Source organism: Anguilla anguilla, chromosome 6 (genome assembly GCF_013347855.1).
Source record: "Anguilla anguilla isolate fAngAng1 chromosome 6, fAngAng1.pri, whole genome shotgun sequence".
NCBI lineage: Eukaryota > Metazoa > Chordata > Actinopteri > Anguilliformes > Anguillidae > Anguilla > Anguilla anguilla.
Window position 1 is genome coordinate 7,364,123 of NC_049206.1, and position 18,636 is coordinate 7,382,758.

Genomic DNA, 18,636 nt, shown 5'->3' on the forward strand with positions numbered 1-18,636 from the left:
ATCGGGCATTCTGACTCCATGGGAAAGTGTATGTCTTAAAGTGGTGTATCATGTAGCCCGGTGCAAGCAGCCGTGACAAACTTCTGACGTACGTATTCACAAAGCAAAAACAGCTGCCTACCCAGAGCACAATGAAGGCTGCCAGTCAGGGTAAAGCCATGCCAATATGTCTCTGTGTGCTTAGGATAGGAACAGTTTTTTTTTTTAGGGTGCGAACACAGAAGTGCACTTACCCTTGCAGTTCACCATCTCCGCAGTAGGGGGCGCCGTGGGTGTGGTGGAGTGGAGGTGAGAGCTCGCTGAGGATCCCGTCTGCCTCCACCTGTACCCTGTACTGATACTGCAGCCCTACTGTCACATCACTGCAAGACACACACACACACACACACACGTAGTCACATGCATGCACGTGCAAATGCACACGCACACACACATACACATACACACACACACACACGCAGTCACAAGCACACACGTACACACGCACAAATGGCTTTTATTAGATTCCGTTTACCTGAGGTATCTGAACCAAATGGGGAAAAACAGAAAAAAAGACACCGCTGGGATGTTTCCCTCCAACCTTTATTGGCTAACCGGACTCCAGAGTGGTCACCCGTGTTTTCAGTTCACGGAAGCCCGAGTGACAACCTCAACCTGATCACCGCCTCCGCACGCTTCAGCTCCCCGCTGGTCGAAATCTGCTGCACACGGGAACCCGTTCCACACATCGCAGCTTTACACCAGGGTGATTTAGGAAAAGCAATTAGCTTCTTTCTCAGCCACACTGACAGTATTTCACTGAGGCTTCTTTGTTCAGGACCCCAGACTGTCTGTCTGCTCTCAGTTACAATTGTCTCCCTGGGCCATCTTTTTTTCCCACTGGACCCTTTTGTTTCCTTCTATATCTCAGTCTTATTGAGTGCTTTTAGCCGCCTTAATTTTAAAGTCACTTACGTACACTTGCTTTTAATCTCCAAGGCCAGGAGCGCTGTAGCAACGATCTGTGCTCATCGTCATAAAGTGACAGGGGAGCGTCTTCCAAGAACCATTCCTGGCAGGTGTGCCTTGTTTTCGACACCGTACCTCTCTAAATAACCCAAAATCATTAGCAGACCTGCAGCATCCCTCACAGCAGTGACTAAGACTTTCAGGTTCCCCATGGTAGGTGGTTATTTGTGTGCGTGCGCGCGTGTGTGTGTGTGTGTGCGTGCATGCATGTATGTCCGTGGGACAGGATGTTCTCCTCTTGTTATAGTATACCACCCTGCCCAGTGGGGGATATCTTGCCCCTTGTCCCTGGGTTATCGATCTGTTTTGAAAGGCCACGACTATAAAAAGAGCCTGGCTCCAACTTCCCAGCACCGCTGAGCAACCGTTGGCTCATGCCAGCTGAAAAGAACGGGCCGTTCGTCTTCCCCAGTGTGTCACATGACCTTCACACACAAACCCGCTTTTATTAATTATGCATCATTTTCAGATCCATTCTGAGAACAGTTTTCCATAACCTCTCTGAGAACAGTGCCCTAGAACTTCTCTGAGAACAGTGCCCCATAACCACTCACGGAAGAGTGTCCCATAATGTATCAGGGAACAGTGCCCCACACCCTCTCAGAGAACAGTGCCCCATAACCTCCCTGAGAACAGTACCCCATAACCTCTCCCCATGCTAAAGGTTTTCACAAAAATCAGGCCCTTAATATTTGGTCTCACCACTAAGCTGTCTCTGTCTGTCCCCCAGAACTCTCCTCGTGACAAACTGTTCCCACTGCATTCACACTAACTGCCAGTAAGGGCCCGCTCACAGACAGGGATCAGTGAAAGGACATCCCCAAACCGGCCTAGGGCATTGGCCGTTTCCGCTGGTACAGCGGCCACATTTGGTTTATATTCCCGAGACCCGCTTCATGCTTTTCCGCCCCGGTCCGAGCCCGCTTCCCTCCTACCTCAGCATAACTGTATTCCCACAGGTTTCCCCACATCTTTCTGTACAGACCCAGCTTCTGGAATGGTGGAGATGAAACACACACACACACACACACACCGTTTCCAGTATCTGTGAAGCAGTACCGCAGCCTAGCTAACACGAGCACTGAATTGCAACATGAAAAAGGGCGTTTATAAAAGGGATGTGACTAGACCAACAGTGTAAATAGATGTTACACTAGGTACACTGACATCAAACGCGCATCATACCGCACTGAACTACGACTGATCTGCAAAAATACATATGAGAATAAAGAGGGCTGCAGCACTTGTGAGTAATTGTTTCTTGCTACCGTATCATGGAACAGTACCTTTGATATTATTTATTTCTGAGCCTCTCGTGACTGAAAACCAGCACTATAATGCATGTATGATACCTTCTATCGGTTTTGTTATTCAAGACGGAGACGCAGAGTTCCTTTTTCTCCAATATTTCATTTTCAAACCGACACACACATTTGTCACGCGTCAGACCAGGTTAGGACATTGTGTCTCGTGCGAAGAACCGTGCAGGCCTGGCTTCCGGGGACCGGGGCGGGTCAGTGTGCCCCTCTTAAAAAACGTCAGCCTCTACATTTCAAAAACAACGTCCGAATCCATCACCGAGGAAGAAGGAAGCGCTGTTTGATCTGGGGAGCCGTCATAAATCTCCCGCCGTTCGCGTAATTTCTTCTTGAAGCTAAAGTTCCCGCCGCCTTTCTTTCTTCCGTGCCTTCCAGAAGGATCTGGGTTCGGTTATGGCGCCGGCCCCCGGGCGTAATAAATCTGCGGCCTTCCGTGGGCGCGGGGGGGAGGGAGGGGCTCGGGTTCGCGTGACAATCGCAGAGCGGCGCTCAGCGCAGAGCGGGTGCCCCCGAAACGGGAAGGCGTCTGTCAGCGCCGGCTTCTGTGAAGAGCAGACGAGGGGGCGGAACCGGAGCTGACGGAACTGGAGCTGGAGGAACCGGAGCTGGAGGAACTGGAGCAGACGGAACCGGAGCTGGAGGAACCGGAGCTGGAGGAACCGGAGCAGACGGAACCGGAGCAGACGGATCCAGAGCAGACGGAACCGGAGCAGACGGAACCAGAGCTGGAGGAACCGGAGCAGACAGAACCGGAGCTGGAGGAACCAGAGCAGACGGAACCGGAGCACACGGAACCGGAGCAGACGGAACCAGAGCTGACGGAACCAGAGCAGACGGAATCAGAGCAGACGGAACCGGAGCTGACGGAACCAGAGCAGATGGAACCAGAGCAGACAGAACCAAGCGGCGGCGGATCTGAGGAAATCTCAGACCCTCGAGAGGAAATGTGAACTCCTGGAATAATGCAAAACAGCACAGTTTTGCTGTATTTAAATAAAAAAAGGAATAAAAAAGCCTCCAGTGTGGCAGTGAGGGTATACGCGTAGTTCGCATATGCATGTTATTCTCAATACTACATGGGACAGATAAGGGCTGGTGTCCATCCTCACAACGAGAAGTCAAGTAGCAGAGACAGGCATCGAAGGTCTAATGCAGTTTGACGTGCGGAAGGAGGAGGACCAAGGGCGAAGGATAACGTCCCAAAACAAACTTTATGTTGTGACAACATTTCGATCCCAATAAAAATGTACAAGGCAAAAAAAAAAACAAAGTTTGTTCTGGGAGCTTCAGCATTGTTTGAGCACTACAGTTTGACTTACGTCATACATTTCTGCTTGGCAAGCAACTAGACTATGTCTAATGCAGTAGTCTAATATACACTGCATATTCCAGCTAGCAGCCATATGACGGCCCGCTAGCGGCCTTGCGTCGGCGTTGCCGACAGTCCGCCAGTGTTTTTTATTAACCAGCGCTACAGAAGTTCACTGTTGGGGTGAGGCAGATGAGGAGAGGGCCAGTACAGTCAAGAGGGGCCAGGATAGCTGGTGAACGATCCTGCCGCTAACCGTCCAGCACAGGGCCCATTATTAAAACACCGGCGTGCTGACAGGTGCCACTGACAGCAGTCTGACAGGTCCTTTCCTTTCTGGGTCACGATGACCTCCCGTCAGTCCTGTCCAGGGACGAAGTTAAGGGGCTATGACAGGGAAAGCTTTCCTGGAAACTAACAGGTCCTGAGGGCCTCTAGAGGTGGGGTGTGTTTGTCTCTGTGTGTGTGTGTGTGTACGTGTGTGTGTGTGTGTGTGCGTGTGCATGTAGGGAATGGGCCTTATCTTATTTTTTTCCCTGCCCACATAATTTCTAGATCCACCCCTGGTCCAGTGGCCCAGTAAAAGTGGACTGCACAGCAGTTGATTGCAGTCTGCAACAGGTAAGTGAGCTCACTGAGAGGATCCTCTGTTGTTCTCTTTCGAGGAGGGGCACAAACTCACCTGTCGGTGAAGGTGAGCTCAGTCTGCTGGGCGGGGCCCTGCGGGAGGGGCGGGTCCCGGTGGAGGTGGTAGCGCAGCGGGCGGCAGCCGGAGCAGAGGGGGTTCTGGGGGCGGGAAGTGAGCAGCACGGCGTCGATCTCCATCTTCTCGTCGAAGGTGCAGATCTTCACCCCCGTGACCTTCTTGTGGGTGCGCAGTCGCAGTGTGAGGGGCACGTCGCAGAAGGCATGCTGGGGGCCCGTGTTCAGGGACTCCCCGGAATCGGTCAGGAACTCGATGTTGGTGATGGCTTGCGTGTCTGCGTCAAGACAAGCAAAGTACGTCACAGCCTGCGCTCCTTCAGGGTCTCCAAGCAGGAGCCCTGACCCAGGATCAGTTTTGCCTTTCAGCTGAGAAGGGATAATGGTTAGGATACAGCATGGCCAGCAGTCAGTAAAGAAAATGAGGTGATCCTAGATCAGTACTCCTGCTCTGAGAATCTCATTGAATATGGTTTCAGAACTCGCTGTGGTCGTTAAAGACCCCGTGACACTTTTTGAAAGAGTAGGGCGTGTTAACCCCAGGGTCCTGATCACATTCTTAACCCTTTAAGGTGTGAGGTCAAAATATATGATTAGAATGTTTTGAATTGAACGTTCTAATGTTGATGTAACCATCACTGCTGGTAACTGAGAGCAATGGTGTCATAGAACACTGACAAAGAATTTTGAAGAAACATTCCAAAAAACGTACTCTTCAAAGAGCTAAGAACCTGGCTCTCCACCTTTGGCCACCTCATCCTCCCTCTACGGTCCCTTGCAGTGCTCTAGATTTCCAAGTCATCACATTGAGAACTGGGTATTCTGATGACCTTCCTCTTTAAATAAAGGTTGAATAATACCAAGGAGCCTATCTCATAATGTCATGCTGAGAGAGTTCCTTTATTTTTTAACAACCGCCACCAGTAGATGGCGTGAAAGCTGTGTGATTGTCCAGGCTGTCTGTTCGGTATGTAAAAGGTCGTTTCTCTGTTTATTTTGTAATCAGCCTTTTTCCAATTAACCGGTGCCAGCCTATGGAAGATGGGCTCCCCCCTCTGACTCAAGCCCGGCTAAAGGTTGAGGCATGCTCTTTTCTCTTGAGGTATGCTCTTGGTGGGTTCAGGCCCAGATCTTTGTGAAGCTTTTTTTGTAACAAAGCCATTTGTAAAAAGTGCTATACAAACAAAATTGAAAATAAAATTGAAAATAGAAGTTACGTAAAAATTCAACTGGATTGCACTTTATGGAATGAATAATGTCTCAGCTGTCATTATCCAGCACCGCTCTCTGGATGTATCTTTAAAAACTGCAAATAAAACTTGCGAAGGAATGAGCAAAGAATCCCTGATATCATAAATATTGCGGACAATGACAACGAAGAATAAGAAACGCAGAGCTAAGCGGTACCACTCGCAGGTGGAGATAGTGGGGATTATTAGCCTTATCTTTGACTTGCACTTTCATTCAACTTTCAGTTATATATCTTTTTTGTCCTCAGAAATGCAATCTGGCAAGAAATAAGTAATAACCAAAATAAACTCGGCAACCTTGCGCTTTTTCTTCTAGGTCAAAGTTCAGGACAATCGGTCGAATCCCGGCAATGACCATATATACATGACAACAAGGCATATATATATATATATATACTGGGCAGCATTAGGACTTTATTGATTGCATAAATGGGAAATTGCTTTGGCATCAAGCTTCGCGATGTAGCGTTTATTTGGGGGATATAGGGAATGGAGTGAGACGCAGAGGAGGCGGGACCGGGGACTCACCGGCGGAGATGTAGGTCACCCAGATGGTGAGGCTGTCGGGGACCACGGGATGGCGGAACCGCAGCACCAGCACGCACCCCTCGCTCTTGGGACAGGGCGAGGTGACGTTGGTGTCGTACAGGTGCAGCTCGGGGCTCCAGGCCTGAAGGCTCGGCTCGCAGGGCTGGTACACGTCAGGGGGGCCTGGGGACATGGGCAACACTGTAACTGACCACAAGGTCGTAGGTTCGAGTCCCACGTAGCACCGTGCACCTACAAGTTGTAAGTTTGAGTCCCGTGTAGCACTCTGCACCCACAAGGTTGTAGGTTTCAGTCCCATGTAGCATCCCACACCCACAAGGTCATGCTGTAGGTTTGAGTCCCATGTAGGACCTCACATCCACAAGGTCATACTGTAGGTCTGAGTCCCATGTAGCACCCCCCACCCACAAGGTCGTAGGATTGAATCCCATGTTGGACCCTACACCCACAAGATCATATTGCAGACTTGAGTCCCATGTAGCACCCTGCTCCACTCTACCTTTGTAGCCGTGCCATGTATTAAAAGCCATTACGGCCCGCTCATGCCCGTGCAGGTGCACGGCGGCCATGTGTTGAATGTAACCCGCGGGTCGTCCTTGATGAGCAAAGCAAATGAGCGGCCTAAAGTGGGAAAGCAGAGCTCTGGCTGCTCCGAGCCAGCAGACTGGAGGTCCTCTTCTCCCTCAGCGCTTCCTGCTCTCACAGAGCCGCTGCCATTAACCCTTCAGAGCGGAGGAGAGAGGGAAGCCTGAACATGCCCCCCTGCCCGACACCACCCCGCCCATCGCCACCCTGCCTGTCACCCCCCTGCCCGTCACCCCCCTGCCCGTCAGCCCCCTGCCCAACACCCCCTGCCCGTCACCCCCCTGCCCGTCATCACCCTGCTGGACCCGTGCATTTCTTCTCTCATTTTGACCGCTATGTTCTTTTCACGTTTCAGCTCCCGACTGTTTTTGATTTATATAAACGAATGACACGTAGAGCCTGAGTCTGATAATTCACCTCGATATGAAAGGAGCAGGCTTACCTAAAACACTGCCAGGCAACACGCACCTGAAATCAGTTAGGCACTTTTTCACGCGTGTTCCTTTGCAATCGTACAGGAACTGATACAAAGTTAAGCGCAGCTTGCACTAAAGCAGATCAAGAAGCACTCTCTGTGCCCCTCCTGGGTGCAAAGGATTGAGCGTAACTGCTCTCAAATTGCCTTCTGGGGAAAAAAAAGGCTAACATGGGGGGGGAAAAGCGGGGGGGGGGGGGGGAGCGCAAGGAAGAACACAGTACCCGTGAGGAGCTGGGAGAGACGGCATTGAGAAAGCAATCCATAAAAGCTAAAAGCAAGAGTTAATTTCCTGGGCGGGCAGAGGGGGGTTAGGGTGGGGGGTGTCTCAGCAGAGCTATGAATGTTTGGACTGGCCGGTGGCGGGCAGCGGGGCCATCCTGCACGTGTGGGTCCGTGCAGAGAAAACAGCGACGCGCCAAGTTCAGCCGTAAAACTAAACTGGCCAGGCCTGCGCTGGGGGGCCTGCCTTAATCGCTCTGTCAGACGCTCTGTCGGTCTGGTCTCATGCATAGCATCAGGCAATTTTCACTGGTGTTCATTGACAACTTCTGCATTTTTTATACCGATGATCTTGTGAGATTGGGTAATTATTAAAGCTGATTACAATTTGAGTTGTTCTTTCCATCGGGAAAATAATAAATATTAAATTGAATTTCAAAGTCGGGAGAAAATAATCTATTATGCATAGGCTGGCAGTGCTGTAACTTCCACAGCCATCTTTTTACAGTTAATATCTTTCTCACTGAAAAGATTAGTGAGAAATGAATTTGCGCACAAAATAATTCAAGAAATTTAAATCAGTTTAGGACTGCAATTTATTGCTTACTGCATATATTCTGCATAAATAGCAAGTTTCCCGCCATTTTTGTTTGGCAGTTATTCGCCACACAAACATCTCCATTGCAAGCACAAGCATCTCCATTTTAAGCACAAGCATCTCCATTCTCCAGAAGCCTGAAGCTCATTATATATATTTTTTGAACAGCTGATTCACTCCCTCTTTCCTGGCACGTTGGCTACGGAGGGTCTCCACGCATTAGGCCTGGGGTTGAGCGTTCAAAAGCAAATGGCCCCGCACCCGTCAATGAAGGAAATGAGGCGCTCGAGCCACACAGGAACCTGATTGAGATAATCAGTTTCATCTGTTACGCCAGGAATACGGTTTCAAAGCAATACGGGGAGTGCATAGAAGATGATTTAATGACAGCTCAACGTTGGAACGGGCCCAAGGTTACCATATCTCAAAACTATGCAGTGGCTTTTTTTTAAGACAGTAGGTACATTTTTTTGTGAGTGTATATTTTTAAAGTTTATTTCTTTTCTTTTTTATTTCTTGTTTATTTGTTCCAGAAGCCTTTACACGTGCCTGGTTAGGGGGGAAAGGGGAAGGATCTTCCTGGTGGATGAAAGTCCCCTGTGGGCCATCTGTCGAAGCTGAGGTCCAGTGCATTTCTATCTTCATTAGGCAAAGCTGAAATGCTGGTTTTCTGGTGTTGTTGATTAAAGATAACATATTCAAAGTCACGCGTGGCTTTAGGGGCCACTGGAGAAACAGGGAGAACAACGCTGATATTGACACTGGTGCACTGCACCTGGTTAAAGCTGATTAAACAGGTTAGAGGAAAATGGCAGCCAAACTGGTGGACTGGCTGACTGCACGGGCTGGTCCGCTGGCGGACAGCTGGTCGGCTAGCTAAAACCAGCAAGAAGTGTTGAAAAACACAGCTTAAACCAACTTGTCCAGCTCAGGCTGGTCAAAGCACTGAAAGGGAGGGAAGAGTGTGAAGGAACATCCAGCATTTTCCACTTCAGCCTTATATTATGGTGGCAGAATCCACAACATGTTCACTGCATGCTGAACTTACTCAACTCACTTCTACCCACCTTTTGAATATCTCTTCGGGTGTATGCGACCCCTTGTATTTCTATCTTCTCCCCTAATCCCTGTCTAGGTTTCACCCCTGGTCATGTACTAGCTCATTTGTACAAAGTGTTTCACAAGGAAAAAAAAAAAAAAAAGGACTGCATCCCATCATTTGCAAACAAGCCCACAGATTTCCCCTCAGACCGGCACCCAGACAGACATATAAGCTTCGTATCGATTGTCCCTGTGCACGATGTTCCCTCCGAACTCATTCTCAAGTGTCTTCCTCTGAACGCCATCTTGATCACTGGATCTAACAGGGCTCAGGTTACTCGACGAGGAACAGTCCAAATGCCCCGAAAGGACACTCTGGCCACAGCGAGCAACCGGACTCAGACAGATATGAATCCAGGTTAAACACTTCATTACGCTCTCTTCTCTGTTCTCTGTTCTCTGATCTCTCCTGGAGAAGAATCGATGGATTGGGACACTGTTTTTTATTTCCTAAAGCTGTGCATGCATCCGTTAAGGTGTCCACCAGAACTCACTGTACTCTCCTGGGCCCCCCTTTAAGATCTCAGAGAACATGTTCTTGGATTCAATCAATTGGATTGTCCTTAACCCTTACGCGCAGCTCAATACAGCTGTTCACTTGTTTTTTCTTTTTCCTTTCTTCACAAACAGTTTAGTGAGAATAGCAGGCACCAACTGAATTCACAGGACTTAACTGCTCGTGAAGAAAACAAAATGTAATTTCTAAGTTTAAGCAATTATATTACAAATGTATGCTTATTTTGAATTGTGCACAGAGTGTTTGTGTGATGATGTTTTATTGAATTCTAAATTCTAGTAATAACAGCATTGCAAACAGAATATCAGAGTTTGTCAGTGTAGTCAGCAGAAATGCAGTCAGGAGGAACCAGGACAGGTGCATGGATGGGGACAAGTGTATGGATGAGGACAGGTGCATGGATGGGGACAGGTGCATGGATGGGGACCCGTGTATGGATGGGACAGGTGCTTGGACGAGGACAGGTGTATGGATAGGGACAGATGCATGGATAGGTACAGGTGCATGGATTGGGACAGGTGCATGGATAGGGACAAGTGCATGGATGCGTACAGTTGTATGGACAGGGATATGTGCATGGATGGGGATATGTGCATGGATGGGGATATGTGCATGGATGGGGATATGTGCATGGATCGGGATAGGTGCATGGATGGGGATATGTGCATGGATCGGGATAGGTGCATGGATAGGGACAAGTGCATGGATGCGTACAGTTGTATGGACAGGGATAGGTGCATGCTGGAATCTCAGGCAGATGTACGGATCAGGGAAACTGACCGACGGCCTCTTCAGGTGTCCAGTATCCAGAGGAATCACAGGCTCGCGGGGAGGTTGCCTCGTGGGCGTACTGATGGAACGTCCCGTCTTCTTCACAGTCCTTGCAGTTCACAACACCCTCTCTGAGAGAGAGCGAGAGAGAGAGAGAGAGAGAGCGTTTTCCATGTTACTGAATCCTCGACCGACCATCTAACATGTTACGTAGTTAATTGACAAACAGCATTCACAACCAACGTACTAATGTCCAACGGAAAACCATGGGAAATTTCATACCTTTGGTGAAGCGCCCCACTCACGGGGGGGAGCCAATGAATAGTCACGGACTCTGAGCTCTGACCAATCACCATGGGGGGCAGAGGGGTGGGCGTGGGCTTCTTGCCGACCACCCAATTCTGATAGACCAAGTCCACGTAGCAGTGCATGCGAGCCACCTGGTTTGGCGTGAAGTGATTGGTGCAGCTGTCATCTGAAATGAAAAGGCATGCTCAGTACAGTGACATCACTACTCTTGCAGACATAGCATCATTGTCCTTCCATCATAAACAATGGCAAAAATTGTAAGCATTTGAAATTGGCACAGTGGAAAAAGGACAGTCAAAGCTGCAATAAAATATTACTTGGAGTATGATGGGACACAACGCAAAACTGTTACTGTACCTATTAGTGTTCCCTAATCATTTATTAAGAAGAGACTAGTCCACAAGACAAGGTATATTGCCAAAAAACACTTTTTTGGTTTTGATCAGATTCTGACTAAATGGGCATTAAGTGTCTGATGGCACTGATTAATCTAGGATGTAAACCCACGACCTTCTGGCGAAGTGCCACTGCAGTCACGGGCCCGCATCTCTACGCTACCCGTATAGCTCATGTAGTTGTCGTAGGGGGTCCCGTGGAACAGGGCGGGGCCGCAGGTGTCGTTGATGGGGTCCGGGTCGCGGCAGGCCTTGGACTTCGGGGTGGGGGCCGTGTCGGCGCAGAGGTCGCCCGTCTCCATGGAGGGCGTGGTCTCCCGGCACGGGTCGTCGCAGGACTCGCGCTCGCTGACCCCCTTGAAGACGTGGTACAGGCCCAGGATGTGCCCCATCTCGTGGATCATGGTGTGGTTGTGCCCCACGGTGCCGAAGTAAGACGGGTTCAGCACCATCCCACCTGGCAAACGGAGAAATGCAATGCCACTGTGGGTACTGGGGTGCACTGGAGCACAACTAGATGAAAAACTTTCAGATTTTTATTTTTTAAAATTATTTTTCTCTTCTGACCCTTCTGTTAAACCCGCCCACAATCTCAGGCTCCTCCTCTACTGCTCTAACTCTTCCCACTGACACAGGCCACATATATACATATATTTATATATATTTACTCATATTTCTATATAGCCAGACATAGACACAGTATATGCTGCCAGTGTATGTACCACTAAGCACCATATATGAGCACATACAACACATCTGCTTTTCCTTCTACATTAGATGCATGCTGCTTGACTGATGACATCGGGAGATTTCAGAAATGAACTTAAAACTTAAAAGGCATAGATAAAAGCACACTGCACAAATGACATGCTCCAGCATGACCAGACAAGAGTTCGTTCTTGAGAAGCATTTTTCAAGACGATGTACGGTATATCACTCATCTGTGCCGTGTATAAACGGAAATGGAATCTTCAGGATTTTTTATCAATGAGAATTATGATCTTAACATATGGGGCCACCTTTATCAGGTGTTCAGCTATGGACTGCACCATGCAGCTGGATGAGAACCAAAATGACACAAAAAACGGAGCTACACGGTCAATGCACGATGCTGATGATACATCATAAACATAAATTGATAATACTGAAATGAAACGGGCATTTCTTTCAGTTAGCAGTCCTGAACACGAACCAGGAGATTTGTCAGCCGGAAACTGTCAGCTGAAGATTGAACAAAAAATATAGCTTTACTCCACATTACAGTTTAATACAAATACATTAAAAAAATGAATAAGAATTACAAGTGTCCTCCGTCGAGACAGATTTCTCCTCTTTATCGTTTCCCTTCATTCAAACTGTGAAATCCCCAGGATCTGTTCATCTTTCCTCATTTATTCACAGCATAGCGTCTCGCTGAGACACTTACACACAGACACTCGATGTGAAATGCATTCAGTCAGCCGCACGACAGCGAACCGCCCAGCCAGCGATCAGACCCACACCGAACATGAGCCAGCGTCCCCCCCCCCCCACGCCGCTAATGACCCTGAATAATTCACCACCACGGCAAACGGCTCCAAACGGGGGCAAAAAAAAACAACAACAAAAAAAAAACAGACGGGAGGAAAGGTCTCGGAGCGGCGAGCTGCAGACACGTTGGCCGTGAGCGAGTCGGGACGCAGGACGGCGGTTGGGTGAGCCCGGGGGGATGTGAATACGGTCCAGGGGATTAAAGGCGGTCAGCCACATCAATAAAGCACTAAGGTGGCGGTGAGCGCGTTGCCGTTCTCTGTGTGTCCGCGGCCGGGTCGGGAGCGTTTCTGTTCACCAGGCCCCTTTTCGGGTCCCCGGGTGCGACTCCGGCTCCTTCTACCCGAAGGGGGGCCCTGTTACAGAGGTGATTTTTTATTTATTTTTTTTTAACATAAATGGAAACGTATCCCACAAAGGAGACATTATATGGACTGGTACATTCCACACTGAGCTTTTCCGTGCCCTTTGGAAGGTATGGTTTAAACTCTTTCCTACACACCCTTGCTTTCCTTCTCCCTCTCTCCCCCCGCCCCCCCCCCATAGCCCGGCTTCTCTGAGAAGGGGGGGGGCGAGCCACTTCAAACGCACCGCAATCCGGGGAAAAGCTCTCCCCGACTCCGGCCCCGTAGCTGATTGCCACGTCGGACAGAGACCCGACTGGAAATCAGACCGCATGCGACCACTTCCCGGGGGAACATTTCAGAGACGGCCCTCTAGTCCGACACACAGAGAGGAACCGTCCTGGATTTGCATTGATTACGGTGGAAATCAGAAGTCCCCAGAGAAACTCCGAAGAGTTTTGGGGGTTTGTGAACAGGTTAACGGCAGGTGGGATATAGGCTTTCCTCTCCACAGGAATTGTGGGACTTGCGTGATCCTGATCGATGAGCCCATCGCACCACTCTGTCTCAAAGCACTTCTGGTTCTGAGACAGCGTGAACCACGGACGGACTCCCATGCTATTTAGTCTCTGGGTTAATTAAGAGTGAAAATATTTGGCAATAGATTTATGCAGCTCTTTCAGTGCTGTTTTTTTTATCATCTCTCTGTGATGTCATAAAACGGCCAACTGACCTTAAATCATGTTTTAATCTATGTCCACCTATGTCTGGAGTCTTTATAAAAACATGCCAGCGTTTAATGCAATCTCACAAAACTCATTATTTTACCGCTTGGAAGTTCGTTTAGCTCCTAAATTACACTTCTAAATATTTTGGGAAAAGTGTGCAATTCCTTTTTTCAGACGTTAACGTTAACATTTCTTTTTTTGTTTTACTTCATAAAAACGAGCTGTAAAATGCTGAGCCAGAAACAACAAGAGCTAAAAAAAGGACCTTTCCTTTGTTAGGGAGAAAAATATGGTATTATTAAATACCTACTGATCTGCCCAGACTCACAAGTGACATGGGACTCAATATGCTACAGAGAATATTTTATTAAATTCATTTTAAAATTAGTTCAGGCTCTGCAAGCGTTAGTAAATAAAACTGAGTTATGTCTAACGGCGTAAAATGTATTTTCTTACACATGGATGTTGGATTGCACTCTCTGAACAAGTTTGACTTCCTAGACATTCCACAGAAATGAGCAGCGAGTCAGAGAACGACTAGACACGGCTAATCAAGGGACTGAATATAAACTGCCATGCTAACAGACTTTCCCAAATTACCTTCTCCCCCGACACCCGCACTTGCTCCCACACAAACGGTCTCCGCTGTACTTAGCCTACTGGATCACAGAATGCTGGCATTTGGTTTTTATAACTGACTAATGTAATAAAAATAGCTTAAAACACGTGACCACTTAGAATCTAGGCAACCGTACAGCTGTTCGGAACACAGCAGGTACACCGTGACATTGGTGCAGTCCCCGCAGACGATCTGCATGATTTCTTCTGTCATTTATGAAAAATTATAAATGGCACTTCTTCTCGTGAACCTTAAAAAAAAGTTGAAACTGAAACAGACAAACCAATAAAAGCTGCTGTCTGATTTTCCTTTTTAAACAGCGCTCAATCTGCAAGGACACCAGATTCATTATTTCAAGAGTTTCACTTGAAACTACAGCGTTAAGATTAAACCACAGACAGGTCAGACAGGTCACTACAACCTCCTGAACTTCACAGCGATGCCCACACACTGTTTCACGGTAGCCCATGTCAGGACCTTCACAGCGATGCCCACACACTGTTTCACGGTAGCCCATGTCAGGACCTTCACAGCGATGCCCACACACTGTTTCACAGTAGCCCATGTCAGGACCTTCACAGCGATGCCCACACACTGTTTCACAGTAGCCCATGTCAGGACCTTCACAGCGATGCCCACACACTGTTTCACGGTAGCCCATGTCAGGACCTTCACAGCGATGCCCACACACTGTTTCACAGTAGCCCATGTCAGGACCTTCGCACTCGGTTCATTCTAATAATGGTGCACTCCATTGCTGTCACAAATGGTTCCGAGACTGAAGGTTCTTGGGAAGATTAAGATTAGGAAGTGTAATTTTCTCTAAATCGTTCCCTCGTTGCTTACCTGTTCAGGCCGAAAAAAACAGACAAACCTTAGGCAGAAACCATTGAACTAAATACACACCAATAAACAATATCAGTTTAAGACCTAATAATAATAATTGATATCACAAATCCAAGATAGACAAAATAATAAAAAAATAAATAAAATCAACACATAATCTGATCATAATCTGTTGATTTTAGCCTCACTATCCAACTAATTATCATCAGGAATGAAAAGACTAGCAGCGCGTGACTACACTAGACAAGAGCTGGTTTCACACTGAATATCGTGCTGTGTGTAAGAACACACTCGTCGCCGCAGAGATAGCCGGAGACCGCAAGACTGTGAATAGAGATCCTCACGTTGGACCACAGCAAGCAGGACGACCCACAGGGGACAGTAGCACGCTGTTGACTTTGGACAGAGTGCAGCAGACAAGGCCCCTCGCCGCGCTCACGTGTCCCTTTAAGGCTGCCGTGACAACCGCCGGATCGGCTGGACGGGCGGGCGGCGGGGGAGGGCCGGACCCCTGGCCGAACCCCGCGACACGGCCTCGTCTTCTGGGGAAGCCTCTCCCCCATTCCCCCCCCCCCCCACCCCCCCCCCCACCCCCACCCCACCCCACCCCCCTCTCTGGCAGCGGGGATGGGAAGCGTCGGGCTCCAACCCTGCCTGCTCCCAGCGCTGGGAGCCAGGGACGGGAGCCCTGTGGCAGCCTCGCCGCGCGTACGCCTGCCAGGTCGAGCGCGAGGGTTTTCGGGGTGAACCGAGGCTGTTTTTAAGGTGGCGCCAGAGCCCGCGTTTCGCGCTGACCGAGCCGAGCTCCTCGTTAAGCTCGGGTAAAGGGGGGGGAGCGCCCGAACCCGATTCCCTCGCCACCTTAACCCGGCCACCGCTGTGTAAACACTCCTCCTGGCCCCCGAGAGGGGTGTTTTTTTTGTTTTGTTTTTTTTTTCATGCCTACGGGGCCGAAAGGAGCCGCCTGGCATTGCGCCTGGCATCGAAGAGGAGAGTCGTTTGCCCCCCGCTCTCCGCCCTGGCGCCGCGACCCGCGGGCGCGCTGAGTCACCGGCCCGAGCGCGGTCCTCGGGTTCCAGCCGGGCCGTTACCGTAGACCGGGCTCGTTAACGTCCCGTGAGTGGAGTCCCATCAGCCCCTCGAAGCGGCTCAGCCTGGGGCGAGACTGGATTCCCAGCCCCAGCTGAGAGATCTGGCCTGGAACTACCGTGGAGAGAGATGGTTCCATTGGCCTATCAGCAGGTGGCGGCGCTGACGGACGCGGTGAGCTCCCATAACTGGTGCTGCCCCCTGTTGGATGCCCAGGTCTTTGCGCTGCACGCCGCAAGCCACTTCCGCTGCTCAGTACAAGCAGTCCTGGTTTCAGGTGACTCATTTCCTCAGCAGCGCCATCCTCGATTTTTCACTCTCGACTCGGTCGCTGCCTGTTTCCTGAGGGGGGTGCCATCGCCCGGTGCCTTTCACACAGGGCCTGCCGAAGCAGGCGACACCCGTCTGACACCCTCACCAGTCTCCTGGGACCTGAGCTGCCTCCAGCCTCAACAGCCTACCTTAGGTGTAGAATCCATGGGCCAATGGGGAATGAAGCCTGAAGCGCCCTTATTGGCTGAGGTTATTTTATGAAGGGCAGCAACAAGTCGGTACTTGGCTATATCTGGGTTCAGCTCTCCTGTGGGGCGCCTCACACCCCTGGATGTGATTGCTCTGGAAGAAACACCAGGCAGCACCAGGGGAGCCTGTTCGGGGCAGCCATCTTGTCTGAATGTTGTCATGGAAACAACACGCGGCGTGTTATTCTTTCTTCCCAGGGGGGGCCGTGAGTCCCGATTGCCCATGCCTTTCGAAACCGTCCCGTCACCCCCCCCCCCCCCCCCGGGGCTAGCTGTTGTTATTAGCTGACCGCAACGACTTCCTGTGGGCTTCCGTAGAACGACCTCAAAGCACTGTGACCTCAAAGCGCTGTGACCTCAAAGCGCTGTGACCTCAGAGCACTGTGACCTCAAAGCGCTGTGACCTCAGAGCACTGTGACCTCATAGCGCTGTGACCTCTGAGCACTGAGCTCAGACGGTCTCGTTCTGCTCGAGACCCTGGGAGGGCCGCGTCTCAAATCTCAGAGCCCCGGCAGCCGCTGCTATGTCTGTAATTACAGCACAGTCCACTTCTGTTTAAAATTCCATCCCTCTCTACTGAACTCAAACACCTGTGGTGATGTTTTATTCAGGTTATAAAAAGCTGCATATATCAGCATAAAATATAATTTCACCGATGGCAACAGTATGTTAAAACAATTTTTTAGCCTCAATTTATCATGTCGATTTTGATTTGGGATCTGTTAAGGATGTTGGTGTTCTGTCTTTTACAATATACCCCAGAAAACTGCCTTTTCAATACATCTAAATTCATAAAATTTTATTTAAATATTTAATTATGGTTTTAAAGAAGGGATAGCCAGATAGAACGCCCTTCTCCTCTTTTTCCGAGTTGGAAAGGTTTGGCACGGAGGGAGAAGGCTCGATTCAAAATATATGCATCGCGGCAAGAAGCAAACATCTGCTTTAGCTCACCTTGTTGTGTGAAGCGGGGCGGTTTCATACACATCCGTATAAAGAAAGCCCCTGTTTCCATGGTTAACACAGGCTCGCGTGTGTCACCGGCCACAGCGAGCGCGCCCGCGTTTTCCAAAAACACGCGGGACGGCCCGTTACCTGACCCGAGTCTGCAGAACCGCATTCCGGAAAACAAATGGCGGAGGGTAATTAGCCAGGAATTATGCATTGCCGAATTTAGAATTTAGAATGCAATTAAATCTAAATTCAGATGGCGTGACGGCCATAACAGCTGAATAAATGAATAGAATACGGCAGGGTTTTTGAGAGGTGCACAAGTGGAAATGTAACACCACGCCCATTCTTCTGAAAAGCCGCAGCTGGGTGTCCGAGAAAACGGTAAAAGACGCGAAGCACGGGCGTCCCTGAAAAACGGTTATTAATAGCACGTTTTAGCGTTTAAACACAGTAGCCGGTGGCCATGACCGCTTCAGTGAGCCCTCACCGCTGTACATGATGCTCGCAGCCTTCGGGAAAATCTGATTTAGGGAGCAGTGAAAATTTGGCCCCGCTTCCAGAATAATACTTTCAATGGAAATTAGATGTGAATTACGGTCTGGAAGCCCCGAGCCAAGGAGAGGAGAGTGCGGCGAGAACGTTTCCATCTCTGTAGGATCTGGACCGCAAGACACGGACTGGTGTGAGAATGAAGAAAGCCATAAAACAATGTGATGGGGGTTTTTTGAAACACATCAAAAGCCCCACACATTTCTGCAGTGATTTACCTGTCAAGTTGATGTATGGTGCGTTCAATATCAATCAACGTCTACCCTTAACCTTTGTAAATGCTCAGTAATGAATTATACGTGTTTGTTACTTAGCCAATACAGATTCGGAGGGTTTCCTAACTGG

At 49.3% G+C, this 18,636-nt stretch overlaps 1 protein-coding gene across 1 annotated transcript in view; it reads right to left on the reverse strand.

The window, feature by feature from the left end:
- The window catches only part of pappa2 (pappalysin 2), an 80,103-nt gene that overhangs the window by 35,508 nt on the left and 25,959 nt on the right, over positions 1-18,636 (reverse strand). Inside the window, exons 4-9 of the mRNA XM_035421145.1 lie at positions 11,274-11,567; positions 10,689-10,881; positions 10,416-10,537; positions 6,117-6,299; positions 4,319-4,616; positions 234-362 (exon numbers count right to left, since the gene is read on the reverse strand). Of these exons, the coding sequence (XP_035277036.1) occupies positions 234-362; positions 4,319-4,616; positions 6,117-6,299; positions 10,416-10,537; positions 10,689-10,881; positions 11,274-11,567 (1,219 nt within the window). The remainder of the gene's footprint in view (positions 1-233; positions 363-4,318; positions 4,617-6,116; positions 6,300-10,415; positions 10,538-10,688; positions 10,882-11,273; positions 11,568-18,636) is intronic.